Source organism: Gambusia affinis, linkage group LG12 (assembly GCF_019740435.1).
Source record: "Gambusia affinis linkage group LG12, SWU_Gaff_1.0, whole genome shotgun sequence".
NCBI classification, from domain to species: domain Eukaryota; kingdom Metazoa; phylum Chordata; class Actinopteri; order Cyprinodontiformes; family Poeciliidae; genus Gambusia; species Gambusia affinis.
This window is the reverse complement of record NC_057879.1, coordinates 23,525,840-23,540,755: the sequence shown is the minus strand read 5'-3', so window position 1 is coordinate 23,540,755 and position 14,916 is coordinate 23,525,840. Positions and strand designations below refer to the sequence as shown.

Genomic DNA, 14,916 nt, shown 5'->3' with positions numbered 1-14,916 from the left:
CGCCCCCTCCTCCAAATGAAGAGGTGAATTAAACATCACCACAACCAGATGGAAAGAAATCAGAGAGAAAGAGAGATGGATAAATAATTGAAGACAGGGATGGGGGGGAGTAGGTCATAAAGAAAGGGGGAAATAAAACTGAAATAAGAGATTAAATGAAATGTGAGAAAGCAGAAGTCAATTAGAGAGACTCAGAGGGAGCTTTAGGGAAAAGAGAAAGAAAGACAGGGCAGGAGTTGCTGGCAGTGAGTCAGTGTGATTCTTATGTTTTTAGAGAAATGTGTGTGCATCTATCCCACTCTCAGAAAAAACAGTCAAAGAAACACAATCCGGCTGTTTGAAATACACAGCGGTATAATTAGGTTGGTTGCAGCACAGTTATGATTAGACCAAACTCTCTTCAACTGAACTGAATAAGCTCAACTTTGACATCATTCTTTATGCATGCGTGATTCAATGTGTGTGTGTGTGTGTCTGTGTGTCTGTGTGTACGTGGGTGGATTCGTGTTCTTGAGACTGAGAGAGAAAATTCAGAAACTGGTTTACCAAAAAAAAAAAAGAAAGAAAGAAATGAAGAGTGCTGCCATCACACGGATCACACTAGAGTCACGTTTTTTTCAAATGATGCAGTTTATTTATATCCAAGAATAAAAATAATGTGAAATATGTACAAAACTTGTCAGAGTTTCGTCATAATCACTTCTTTCCGTGACTAACATTACAAATCCTGAGCATGACTATAATTAAATTGTATTAAAATTAACTAAACTGATTGGAATTGGATTGGGACTAGATCTTATACTGTTGTATACGATTAGGATATGTTTCTCCTCATAAAACTGCCGTATATAACTTGGCTGCATTAAGGAAAATATGTTTTTTTACATATTTGTTAAAACTGTGAATGTGCTGTAACAGCATAGTATGAGACAGAAAATCTGAAAAAAAATATTCTTCCCTCAACCTCGTCCCTTTTATTTTGGTCATAAACAACAAATTAAATCATTGTGTTAGATTCAGAGCCCGGAGAAGCGTCTTAATGCTGTCAATACAGCTTGTGTATGTGTTGCTAAATGTGCTAATGGAGGAGAAATAACTTTATGTTTCAGGTTAATCTGTTAATAAGAGTGGTTTTGTCTCAACACAAAGAGCTGGAAAAAAGAACCATCATGTGTCCACAGTGTGATTTTCAAAATGTAGTCGTTTACGTGTGCATGTGTGGACAAATATTTTTTTTTTAATTTCTTTTGTGTTCCACTTTGGTGAATCGTGACTACTAAAGTTTTGATGTGTGTGCATACATCTCTGTGTATATGCTTTCAAATCCTATGTGCATAACATTTAACAGTCTGTGTGCCACTTAGTTCCTGCATATAAATGTTGCTGACTTTCCCTGGTGTCTGTGTGTGTGAGAAAAAGAGCAAGAGAGAGAGAGAGAAAGAGAGAGAGCGAGAAAAAGAGAGTCTTCCAGTAGCTTCCTGGTTTGCTCTGCGGTCGGCATAACGCTGCTCCTCTGTGCTTCTGGAAGTGTTTGTGAGAGGAAATAAAAGCCATGCTTTGCGGCAGGGGGACGCTGGGAAATCATGGAGCTTCTGTTTACAACAAACACCAAGCGAAGTGGGACACTCAGTGACAGTCTTTGTGCATGTCCCTCTGTGTCTGCCCCACTCGGTCCAACTCCATCTCTCTCTGTCTGATCTCCTGTACGTCTCTGTCAGATAAACGCCGGGTGCTTTGGAGGCATAAATGTTGCATGAATTATATTTCCAAAGCATCATATAAACAGGCAGAAGTGAACTTTGCACTGCAGGAAAGATGCAGTTGTTGGTTGTTGGATGCTGACCTTTGTGATTGAAGGACTGGAGTGGCACTTGGCTTTGTGATGTGGACAAAAGTTTGTTTATAAGTGTTTCAGAATGAATTTCAAATATATCTATTTAAACAGGATGGATACAGTCAAAAAACAGTCATGACGGAAACATGCTTTTGAACTTTCCTCGCACGTACACGTCTGATTTCACTTCAATAATTCATCTCTCCTGTCTCGGCTGTCATTCTGTGACATTCTCTCATGACAGTCCTTTGTTTTTGGAATTTGATGCAGCAGAGGATATTCGGACACAGAAAATAAAATTGGGCATGGTGGTACAGAGTAAACAACTTACATTTGCAAGCTTCATTTAGATTCTTATTTGAATTTTTAATATTATTTTCTTAAAGCCTCTTAATAGGCTTGTCTTTCTCAGCTTATAGAATAAGTATGAATAGGCATCAAACTGATAAACACTTTGACTGAGCGTTACTTTTGAGGAAAGAAATATGTACAGTATGTATATCTGAAATCAGGTTTTCTTCAACCCTGTCCTGGCAGTTTCAGATTTTTGAGTAATATTTTTATTCCCATAAATGTGTAATGAATAAGACTGCACAATTATTCAGAATATTTTATTTATTTCAGTCGCATACAATCAGAAAAACCACATAATGAACAATTATTATTAAAAATATAATTTTGTCATAATTTCTGAGGAAATTGTGCAAAAAAGACTCGCATTTAAAGAGGAAAATGCTATAGAAATGGTAAATATATGAATGTGATCTAACTAACTCGGGTTTTTCCTAACAGATGGAGTTTTAACACCAATTTAATGACATTCACTATGAAGAAACAGCTACAGAAAGATTGATTTCTGTATTACATATTCAGCTGAAAATCTGGTCTTTATGTCACGTCGTTCTAAGAAAAATGCTCTTCATTTTGGTAGATGTTGCTGTAGGACAACCAACATTTTTTCATTTTATAGTATTTTTGATGTGTTTAAGAATAAAATCAGAGGAATAAAATCCTAGATAGAAATATATATTTTCTACAAAGGCATGGTGGCTGTTTATTCAGGCTGCTACATCAACAGAGTTAGCTGAAGTCTGGCAGATATTGTACATTTCCTCCTTTGCTATTTTGTTATTTTACAGTTTTGGTTGTTTTTATATCCAAATTATTTAGGTAATAAAAGTAGTAAACTGTACAGGATGTCACACTTGATTGAACGTTACTTAGTATCTTTAGTTTGAATTATTTTTAAAACATCTACCCTCTGACTTAGAACAAGCTGGACTTCAAAATGTTGAAAATCTTTGACTATTTCATAATGCTAACAATGATAATCACGCTTATATACCTTGACATAAGGTGCTAAAGAAAGTGTAAAACAATTTTAAATCATTTTATTTTTGGTTCCTAATTTAAACGAGTAATGAAAACTCAAAGATTGGAAAACTAAAAGAATTACTGTCGCTGTTTTTTCAAAACCTGAATCTTAGAAATCAACTAATCAATGAATTTAGAAGTTATTGGCAATTTTAGAATGTAGCCTACTATTTAATTTAAAAAAATACAAAACAAAAAGACAAATGTAAACAAGTAGAGTAGTTAAAGGCATGTATTTTTTTTTTGCTTTTGCCTTCTCTGAATTTAGTTTCTTAAGCTCTACTGTAAATCACAAAGTTCACAAAACCTCTGAATATTTTTTGACATTTTACTTTGAAATTTCTTCATAATAATTCCCTCGGGCTCAGAGGAACACCTATTTTTGCTCCTATCCAGGTTTTGCCCTTTGCTGCCATTTTCGAAATAGCAAAAATATTCACTTGGCATACAGAGCACAAAGAGCAGCAGATATGCATGCAGGCATGCGTGTAAACACAGACAATGTTCTTATGAGCCCACATGGAGATGGCATGCCCTCTCCTGCCTGAGAATGATGGTTGAAATGGGAGCGCGCTGCAGCCCAGAGGCAGAGCTGCACCATGAATACAAGGAAAGGGTCAGCGCGGCTGCGTTTGGGATGGGGATTCAAAGAATTAACGCTCCAGGGTTCAAATGGCTGTAGTTTGGGGTTACAAATATTACAAGCCAACTGCTCATTTTGACATAACGTTGCTTCACTTTCAAGAAGTTCTGTTCAGCCCCAGGCAGCCATATTAAAGCTGCACTGTGAGGAAACAGATATTGCATTCCCTTGTCTAATAAGAGGATAGGAGAGAGTACTTGAACTCTTCGCAATTATGTCGCTTTACATATCAACTTGAATTCCAGCAGTTATTGCATTAAGGTTTATGCTTAATAAGAGTTATCAATGGTGTTTTTACTGAGAGAGTTATTTTTCTTAACCACGATTAGCTAGGGAAAGAATTCTGAGAGCTGCACTTTGCTGCTTTATTTTTCGCTTTTCCTCTCACATCCTTGATTTTACTGAAAATGTGTGAAGTGCTTGCAAAGTAGACATTCACCTGAAAGCTAACACCTCAGCATCACAAAAGAGAGACAAGTGGCATATTGGGAGAGAAACAAGCCATAAGGTACAATCAGTCATGACTGGAGTGTCTTGAATTCCAGAAGCGACAAAAGTTTTGGATTCGATTTTCATGAAATGCAACTTCCTATTCTAGTCCAATCAAATCTTTTTATTCACATAGCAAGTATGTAATTGATGTCACTTTTCTTTCTAAGATGTGATCTCACTGCAATACATATGGTTACATGCAAAATGATATCTCAGAGGTGATGTTAAAACCCTTACAAAATAGTGACCAACAATAAGAGAAAACTTGGCTTTGAGGGATTTTGTTATTGGTACTTTTTGTCCATCAGGGCAAAAACCTAAACTGGCACTATATTTCTAAAGGGAGATAAAATGGTTGGTCAAAAAACTGTAAGACTTTCACGCCTTATTTGAATTTCGCCTGCTCTTTATTGACTCTTCAGGACAGGCAGTACCAGATCAAAAAACAGTTGCAGAAATCACAACTGCTACATGGTAGCTGTTATTTTGGAAGAAGTTGGCAGATGCTGTTTCAACGATCAGGCAAAGTTTTAGCAGGAAAATGACAAACAAGACATTTTGCTTGTACCCTGTGACCCCTCAGCTGTTTTTATGGTAAATGAGCCGTCATCGTGACAGACTATAGATGTTATGTACGGTCAGTCACTCGCTTGCCAGTAAACTACCAAATGCAGTCTCAAAAGGTTAAACTTTACTTACCTGAATATTACCAAATTGGGAGATTATAAGGCAGTTTTGTCTGAATGTAGTTCTGACTGATGGCTAGAATGTTAGCATGTGGCCTGCCTTTCATTACTACTGCTAAGTCAGACAGTAGCAGTATCACATAAGGGTTAAATAAGTGAGTCCACAGTTGTAAATGTGAACTCAGAGCAGGGACAGCATAAGATGTAGAACACAGTGCATAGTTTTCTGCAGCATCAATAGCTACAGACATCAAAACTTTATGTGTACTTAAAATTAACTTAAAAATGGTGATGGTGATAGCAGTTACCTAAATAATGGCTTTTGTCTGGCTGTGTTTTGCCATGTGGAAAGTTTGGTGGAAGGGGTATTATGGGCGGGACTGATTTTTTGCAGAAGGACCCTTAGTTTCAAACTAAAATGTTTTGGAAAGTTTTAACATGCCTACATTTTTGGGATAATTTCTTTTTGTTTCAATGTGACTTTGCACCATTACACATAAAAAGGTCTACAAATACATAGAGGAGGACGTTTGATGTGAGAAAACTTGACTGGCCTTCACAGAGTCCAGACCTCAACCCAATGAAATTTATTTGGGATGAAAGAGATAGGAAACTGGATGCTAAGCCTTTTCAGCCAACATCAGTGTCTGACCTCACAAAGGCACATCTGAAAGATTAGTAACAAATTCCCATAAACTCAAATCAAAGCCTTAAAATCTTTCCAGAAGAGCTGAAACTCCAACCATATTAAACCCAAAAGCAAAGTCATTCAGTGGCATTATGTGTGAAGTCATTTGAGCAACTACATTTTGCGACATACAGTTCAAAATAATAGGAGCTTATTATCAACAACTTTTTGTCTCTTCCATTGTTTCCCCACAAATTAAAGTGGAAGGAAAATACACTCTGTTTGATATCAAAACATACTCAAAGTTAAATCCTTATATTATATAGTGAATTCAGAAAAGGCCTTGATATGCCATTTTAATCAACTCTTAGGCTTAGAGTGTAATTTGCATCCTACAAATGCTAGTTTGACTTGGCACTATCAACATTGTCTGACCCTTAAACTGTATTCTTGTTTCCTTAATGCAGTCAAACAAGTAAAAATTTTGAAAGCCGAGAAAAACTACAAAATTAATAACTGATTATTGTAAAGAAGGAAATGTCTAAGGAAAGTCGTGAACACAGAATTAACATTTTTGTAACTTTCATACATTTTGTGGGCAAAGTTGTCAGCACCTTTAACAAACATTTACTTAACAGGCTGAAGCTGTCAATAAATGCTTAACATTAAGTGACAGAAAACATTTTAAGATATGCCAGTTTGCTGTAGATTTCTCTTAATTTGCTTTGGACTACTTGCTTTGTTCAACTCATAGTTTCGATTATCCAGTGATTACCACTAAATATGTTTTTATGTTACTCAACTGGACATTTACTTACTAATTAAGTTTGAATTAATAGGCATAGTTTGACACAATTAGTTGGTTTTACAAAAATGAGTCATTTGTTCTTAAATTTTCCACTAATCTGTAAATGTCTCTTTAAGCTTTAATTCCTGGATTTTATCAAAGAATTTAGTACAGCTCTTCCATCTGAATATTAATACTTCGCCTCATATTTAATGTTGCACTAAGATTTTACTATTAGACATATACTTTCTTCTTAAGTGATTTGAATGGTGTGAGAGTACCAGATGTCACCAAAGCTTTGCCTGAGGAGAAAAAAGATCAAAATGAATAAAAGTGATTATAGAGGATAATATGATTAGGCATCCCTGGTTTTTATTGTGAAGCTCCCTCTATTGTACCAGCGGGTCATTATGTGATGAGAGTGTGAGAGGAGGAGAACATCATCCCCCCGGGTGATGATGCTGGGATGGAAACGATGGAAAAGATGAGGCTAAAAGAGACGGCCGAGTGGCAGAGACAGCTGGGATGAAACGGGATCTGGAGAAATAAAGAAACACGAAACGATGGTTCGATTAAATCATCCAAATTTTATCTAAACGATATTCAAAAGTAGGAAAAGAAATATACAGAGCAAAATTTAAATATGTTATTTTGTAAAAGCCAGATGCATAAACTCCCAATAAAATACACTTAAGTTTGTTGTAATGTAACAAATTGGACATGATTTAAAGCAGTGAACACATTTGCAAGGATATGTACTGTTGACTGTAAACCTACAATACAACAAAGACCAAGCAGCAAGAAGAAGAGAGTAGTCTGAAACAAGAGAAGAGGAAGAGGAGTAGATATTAGGGGGAGTGTGTGTATGTGTGTGTATTTGGGAGGGGGGGACAAGTAGGGTGGGTATCCCGTAGGGTTAATTACATCTCTGTTCTCTGTCAGTGTGGCTTTCTCCTCTGCGATCTGAGTAGCCGCTTCAGGCTGACAGGCCACACACGACATGCTCACATTCACAAAAATGCACCCAAAAATACTCCCACACGCACATTTACCATTAAATATCATGACACAATAACAGAAAAATGTTCCTCCTTCTCCTACTTTTTCTATTTCTCTTCCCTCGCTGAGAGAAACTGTAAACTCACAGAGGTGTATCCCAGGAGAAAACTTGTTGTTGAGAGCAGAAGAAAGCCTGTGCTTGTAATAGCTGTTAATTTTGCATAAATCATGCAGAACATGACCCACATGTAAATCACTCATGTCAGCAGGATATCACTTCCCAGCAGCTTCTTCTTCTCCAAGGGGAACAGCTTTACTTTTCATTGTTTTGTCTCATCTATTATGTTTGTCTTTTTTGAAGAACAATGACATAAAAATGTATCAATATTTGACATAGATTTCAGGATGCAATATGTTGTCATGTAAACATATAGTGTTGATTTTCACACAAGTCATAACAGTAAAGCAGAACTAGTTGATCAAATGTTAGAAATATACAATTTGTATTTTTTCTAAATTTACTATGGATTTGTGGTTTACAAAAGTATGTCTGCAAGGGAATTTATCAAAGAAGTGACATCTATCAAAACATATCTCTTCACAATATTTTAGGGTTTATATTTAGACACTTAGTTTTGCCCAGAGCCTCAGTCGAACAATTATTTGACAGCTTTCAAAATCCTGGAATTATATTCATTCATCTCTGTGTTCTCAATAAGCGAGGAAAGAAAAAAGAAACAAAAAGTAAGGAAACAGTTTTTTTCTAAACTTATTCCCTTTCCTATTGACTTCTTTCCCTTTTATCCATCCATCTTATTTTTTTTCCTCTTCTTCCATTTTTGGATTTTTCCAGATTCCATATTTGAATCCAACCCAGTGGCTAAATATCTGCCTTAAAATGATTGTGAACAATTCACACTTTATAAATGGTGCTGAAGAGAACAGAGAACTCTGAAAAGTAATGGAACAGTTCAGCACTGTCTGACAGACTGCATACATCTGAAAGGAACTTAAAACTGTTATCAACCCTCTCCTCAACCTAAACTCTTGAATTAACAAAGGTCACCCCAACAGAAGGTGTGTGACAGTACAGAAGGTCACAAAGACTGTATAGATTAGGTCCTATAAGGGAAATGCGGTCTATTTCGTATGTTAATGTTTATGACACCATCAGGAACAAAACACTTTGTGTGGCAGGTCTGGAAGGGCCTCCAGGAAATAAAAGAAACATTTCTTCATTGTTAAACATTGGGTCTGTGCTGTAACATCAATGAGAACAGTGAGAATGAAAGGATCAGTTTTAAATGAGCCAAAACTCTAAAGTCAAATTTCACATCTGTCAAAACATAGAGAACCTATTCCTGAGCAACAGTAACTCTAAGCACTCAATTTGCTTTCAAGTGAATTTTGGATTTAAGTTCAGTAAAAAATGTTTGAGAAATTCCAACAGCATTCCAGAGTGAGATTTGTTCTGTGCAGAGCAAACAGCTCAAACTTCATCAAGCTGCATGACTGAATGAAACGGAAAATGCTTCAAAACACTTAATGCTACTGAAGTGACTGTGTCACATCATAACAGTAAAGACTGCCATACCTTTAATAAATATTAAAGGAATGGCAATACCTTTAATAATTTTGTCTGAAATATGTGAACAGACAAAATTACAGACAAAAATGTTTATTCTAATGTTGTAATAAAAAGTTATCCTGAATGAGAGCATGTATGCACAAGGGAAACTCTTTGAAATTTCTTTCATGAGCTTAATTTTAACCAAAGCCAAGCAGCCTTATTTAATAACAAGGAAGTGCTTTAAACCAGATTTTTCCCTAAATTTTAAATGAAAACACAGATACCAGCAGGCAGTCGCTGCAGTTGTCCTCTGAAATCAGAAGCAAAGATAAAGAAACATCAAAGTCCTCCTTGTGAGAAGTCTGGAGATCCCAGCCCCTTCTGTAAAGGGGCTATTCACACAAATAACACAACATGTGTAATCCTCCTGACAAATCAGTAAATCTCTCTGTTGTGTGCACCTTTGTGGTTGAATCCCGCAGAGATGCGTCCCTCAGATCCACACCCTGCTGTATTAACCAGTTTTTTGCCTTAATTAGCTAATAGGATTGTTTTAACCATGATCCAAGAACAGAATAGCCCTCGGGAAGACAAACACCGAGTCTGTGGAAGTGTGTGTGTGTGTGTGCACCCTGTGTGTGTATGCATGCAAGACTGAATACATACGCCTGTATTCTCTTTGTCAGGAGTGAGTCGATGAGATGTGTGTGTGTTAATATTCACAAGTGAATACATTTGATGTGATTGATCGCTGCTTGTGCCTGAGTGTGCATGCACGAGCCCTTTTACGTGCGTGTGCATTTGTAATCTGAAGCAGCAACCACACTCTCTCTCTCTCTTTCTCTCAGCCTTAATTAACGTGACTTCTTGCGAGACTTTCCTCTGGAATATGAAACAATTTTACCTGATGATGCAAACAGCTGAAAACACTGCCTCCCTTCGTGCCTCGCCTCTTCACCTAACACTTTCTTTTTATGCGAGAGCATTAATGGCTGCCAGTGCTACACTTGTAGTTTTTATATCTGTGCCTTTTAGTGGTGCAGCAATTGCCAAAAGGCTTATTTTGCTGCAGGAAATGTGTGTATGTAAGCAAAATCCTTTGTACTGTGTGATGAAAAAAGCTGTATCACAGCTCGGCAATGATGTTCCTGCAGCACAAGAGCTGGCTGACACATCCATGCACAGATGCACACAGTCCAACACACAAATTTGAGCCTCAGAGAAGTCCAAGGAAAACCTTGGAAAGAGGGCAAGAAGGAGACAAAGCAGCGGCAGAAGGCACAGAGGAATGACAAATATGGGAATTTAAGAAACTGAGCCAAAATATTGAAATGATTAATTGGATTTTATAAAGTAAAGTCTCTAAATCCCTGTGTATCCTTCCCGCTGGCTGATATAGTATTCATGTGGACATACAGTTCCCAGCAACAGAATTCATACTTCTTTGATGTGCTCACATTTTTTGATGATACAACTACAGATGTCCATTTTACTGACAATTTATCCGATAAACCAACACATTAACACAAAACAACACATTAATCTTAATTCATTTTTTCTGCTCTATATTAAACCTTTCCATAACTCATAATATCCCAAGAAAATGCACTAAAGTTTATGGTTGTAACATTACAAAATGTAGAAAATCTAAAGAAGAATACATACTTCTGGAAGACACAGGGACTCCACTCAGACAGGATTTATATTGAAATGCCCTCGTGATAAAAACAAATACTAAAATCAGACAATAAATACACCATATACTCAATAAAAGCACACAATAAATTACTCCAGCTGCCATCATATAGACAGACATGAGTCAATAAGATTAGAGAGGCTGTGTGTCGCTCAATACGGCATAATAAAGGATGGCAGCTCATGGCCAAGACGCAATGAACAGATACTAAAATTGATTTCCCTCTTTGTCCTTCTGTTGCAGTGTGCTGTGTGCGATTCTCCCAGGAGCCGGCCGACCAGTCAGTGGTGCTGGGAGAACGAGTGGTGCTATCCTGCGTGGTCTTCAACTACACGGGCATCGTTCAGTGGACCAAAGACGGCTTGGCATTGGGCATCGGAGAAGGTCTTCGAGGTAAAGGGAGGGGCAAGAAACTGTGTAAAATGAGGAGGGGAAAAAAATGTCCCACTTTATTCAGCTGCAAAGATCAAAGGGGAGTAAAGAGGAGAATTAATTTAGATATGGTTTCGGTTCAGTTAGGGCAAAAAGAAACCTGGCAAAAAAGGTGTTATGGTTGAAAAGTTTAGTTTTTACAGAGGTGATTGGTGTAGCATGCAGGAGAGAGTTAAATGCTCAAAAATCCTCACTAGGGACAATCTGGGCAAAAATGAGTCTGGCGTATCATGGTGAATTAGAGAAAATCCCTCACACTGCTCATAAAAGCAGACACGCATTCGCATTTACATTTTAAGCCGACACGCACATCCGGACCAGCTTATTGAGGGCGAAACAGAAGAATACCCTTCAGTTCAGAGGAAGGGAGAGCGTCACATGAAACCAAAAGAAGTCGGAGTTATGGGGTCAAACCTTTTCCATACAGAGAAGCTGTTCTCTCTGGTGATCAAAGGGATCAGAAATTAAAAATTTATGAGTTAGAGGTCAGAAAAAAGTAAAAGAACTCACTTCAGTTATTTACATGAACAGGATTTTGGCTACGAAGGTTTACTATATAGCACTGTGGATCTGCTCTTACATAGATATTTTAATTCAAGATGCATTTTTGGCAAAACTTTCAGTTGTCAAATAGAAATTGGCTCAAAAAGAGCCTAAGATCTCAACAGAACAATGGCTTAACTGTATTCATCTTACACTTTAGCGCAATGTGATTAAGAATACATCTGAAGTCAAGACTTAAACATATTCCGATGAACTAAGAATCATACATTAGTTGGAATGCTTATTTTTTAGCAATGCATTCATTTGTCTCTCTTATTGATTGACACTGGCTACATGATGATGAAACATAACATGTCTTTAGCAATGTATTGGGGGAAAGTTAAGAATGTCCCTTGTTTATTGTTTTTTTTTGTGAAAGAGTCAGTATTTCACGCCATTTAATGGGTCAATACATCAGTTCAGGTTTCACTTGTACATTTATTCCATGTTTTACACTTCTATAATTTTAAAGTAGTGCTAATCCAAAATAAGCACTAAATATGCTCCTTTCTTGTGTCAATTTGTGCTTTAAAAAAATTCCTGTTCAGTGTAAAAATGTTCGATATGTTTGAATTCCATCTAGAGATTATGAATTGCAGATGAAACTTATTAAAAAAACAATAAAATCACCCTTTAGTTGGTGGGAAGGTGAAGTAGATGCCAATAACATTGTTAGCGGCTAACAGTTAGTCATTTTTGACATTTCCACGGTGCAACAGAACAGATCACGCCTTCCTCGTCTATCACTGTGTTTCAGTTTCATCCACCTGGTGCCAAAAATGCAGACAAAAAATCAATTAGGTCTTCTTACTAGTTTTTCTAACACTATCAGTGCCTAGCCCATCTTTATTTAGACTCTATTGTTACATGATGAGACAGATTAAATATAGATCGGCAAATATGTTTCTTCGAAATCTGTTTGCAAATCCATCTCAAAGATCCTGTTTTGAAATCAAAGTCAAAATGTTGATTTAAAATTTTTTCTCTGTTCCTTGATGCTGTTTTGTTAACTCGTGTGAATTACTAACACTTGGATATTGGAAAGCATTCTTTGTTTACAGCCTTTTTTCACACCTGTCGAAAACTGTTGCACAGTGCCTTAGCACAACCTACTTAAAATACCAATTATCTACTTGTTACTGGATAGTTTGGGAGTTTCCTAACATTGCAAATGAACGTTGGTGTCTGGAGAGACCTGGAGTTGCAGTGGTCCAAATGTAGCTTTCTGTTCAACTGTCAGGAAATTCAGGAAAGGAAAGTAAATCTTGACCCAGGGTCCATTTACCAAGGGAGATAAACTGCTGATTCAGACTGATATCTTCTGGCAGTGAAGAGAGCACTCTGAGGAACTCCTCTATCCCACCAACACATCCTCTGTCTGGAGAGGCAGAGCGTCAGAGGAAGTTAAGAAGCTCCTTAGTGACAAGGTGCTGCGCCTGGATAACATTCTCCCAGAGCCGGTAAAGGCTCTGACACTGAAGTGTAGCTCTGGCTGACATGACTTTTCAAATCACGTGGAGATCAGAAAAGTGCCAAAAAAGGGCAGGTTACTCTGTTATTTCAGAGTAGCCACAACGCTCACTGTCCATACGTAAGCTAAGAAAGATTTCTGAGAAAGAAGTTCCTGTATGATGTTAACATGCAGAACTTTTCACATGAAGACCTTGACCATCATCACCCTTCACAGCCTAAGGATCTAAACATGCTTTACTTAAAAGTGCCATTTATAACACTAGAAATGAATTCATGTGGTCCCCAATCACAGTTTGAGTGTCTAAAATTTATCTGACAAATTAAAGCTTCTTCAAATTGAGAATTTCAGGTAAGCAAAAGTATTTTTATTTTACTTTTTGCTTTAAATGCAATTTAACTGTAAATAGGGTCATAAACATTTAGCAACTTTTACTCAAAAGCACTCGTGACGCACTCATTCATTAACCTTGGCCAAATACAGCAAGCATCCAGTTGCTCAGCCTCAGGATTTGTTTTCTGAACAAAAGGAACAAACAATCCACCCCCAAAATTTAGGAAAGTATACTTTTCTTAATATGCATGTTTAATTTATTGAAGGTAAAACAAAAAAATCAAAACAACTTTACTCTGTATTTAGTTGTTTTTTTAAAAATCTGATTGAAAGTTTCAATTCAACAATTTTGGCGTAAATGTTAAAATGTTTGGACATCTCTGTTGCAGAGACTGAATGGAAAGGGTTTGGTTTGTTGAGGCAGAGGTGGAGGATGGGTGTAGATCATAGAGGTGGTTTAAGAAAAAGCCGAAGACATGAACTCTGACCTTTTCAAGAAACAAAATATTGATGAAATGGTTCTTGTATTCATTAAATCCGGCAGCAAAACTACTTGGCGTTAACGTCTTAGTATTGCAGTTTATTGTCATATATCTAGTGTACCGCATTAGTTTATCCATCCATGAATTATTAATAAGCAGAGGGAACCTTACACCATTTGTGAGACAGATAAAGTAAAAGAACATATGTTGCTCAATAAAATAAGAGTTTTCTGCTGTAGTAAAGCAAAACTTCTGATGGTGACATTTCTGATTGCGAGGCTCTTTTTATTAACTTTATTTAGTAATCAGCATGTTTAACTCGGGTATAATTGCTAACTACATGAGCAGGTTCTTGGTATATGTTCCAGACTATAAATATGACTCTTCGGTGTCTAAATCTTTCAGCAGGCTGCCGACGTTTCCAAATCCCACGTAATCCACGGCAGACAGAGGTTGAAGGCTCAAAAGGATGAAATAAAAGAACTTTCTGTGATCCTGTTGCTGCTGAATCCCCTTGATGCTTCTCTGTTGAGCTCTGTGTTTCTGCATGAAACTCTCTCCTCAGTTATAATTACAATTACAGTCTAAGACAATTTTTAAATCTAGAATTATTTGCACAAAACACATAGCAAAGAGCTAAAATGAGTTTCTTTCTCTTTACTGAAATATTGTCAAACAAAACCACGCTCTGCTATTTACTTTGCTTCCATTATAGCTGGTTATTGTTTTTCATTATTAGGAAATCTGGAAAATCTGATCAATTATACCAACAGTTTTTGGCTGTGAGCTTATTTGTTTGGATTGTTTACGAGTCTATTCAGTACAGTATTTTACTGTTACATTCTGCAAACCGGCAGCCTTAGAGTTACAGAAGGACGTCTTTAGCCTCTTATCAAGCAAACGCTCCAGCTCAGCCTGTGCAGAGTCACACTGTGATGATTTAACA

At 36.9% G+C, this 14,916-nt stretch overlaps 1 protein-coding gene across 2 annotated transcripts in view; it reads left to right on the top strand.

The window, feature by feature from the left end:
- The window catches only part of kirrel1b (kirre like nephrin family adhesion molecule 1b), a 98,851-nt gene that overhangs the window by 48,192 nt on the left and 35,743 nt on the right, over positions 1-14,916 (top strand). For both annotated transcript variants that reach the window (XM_044134165.1, XM_044134164.1), the window contains exon 2: positions 10,953-11,102. In XM_044134165.1, the coding sequence (XP_043990100.1) occupies positions 10,953-11,102 (150 nt within the window). The remainder of the gene's footprint in view (positions 1-10,952; positions 11,103-14,916) is intronic.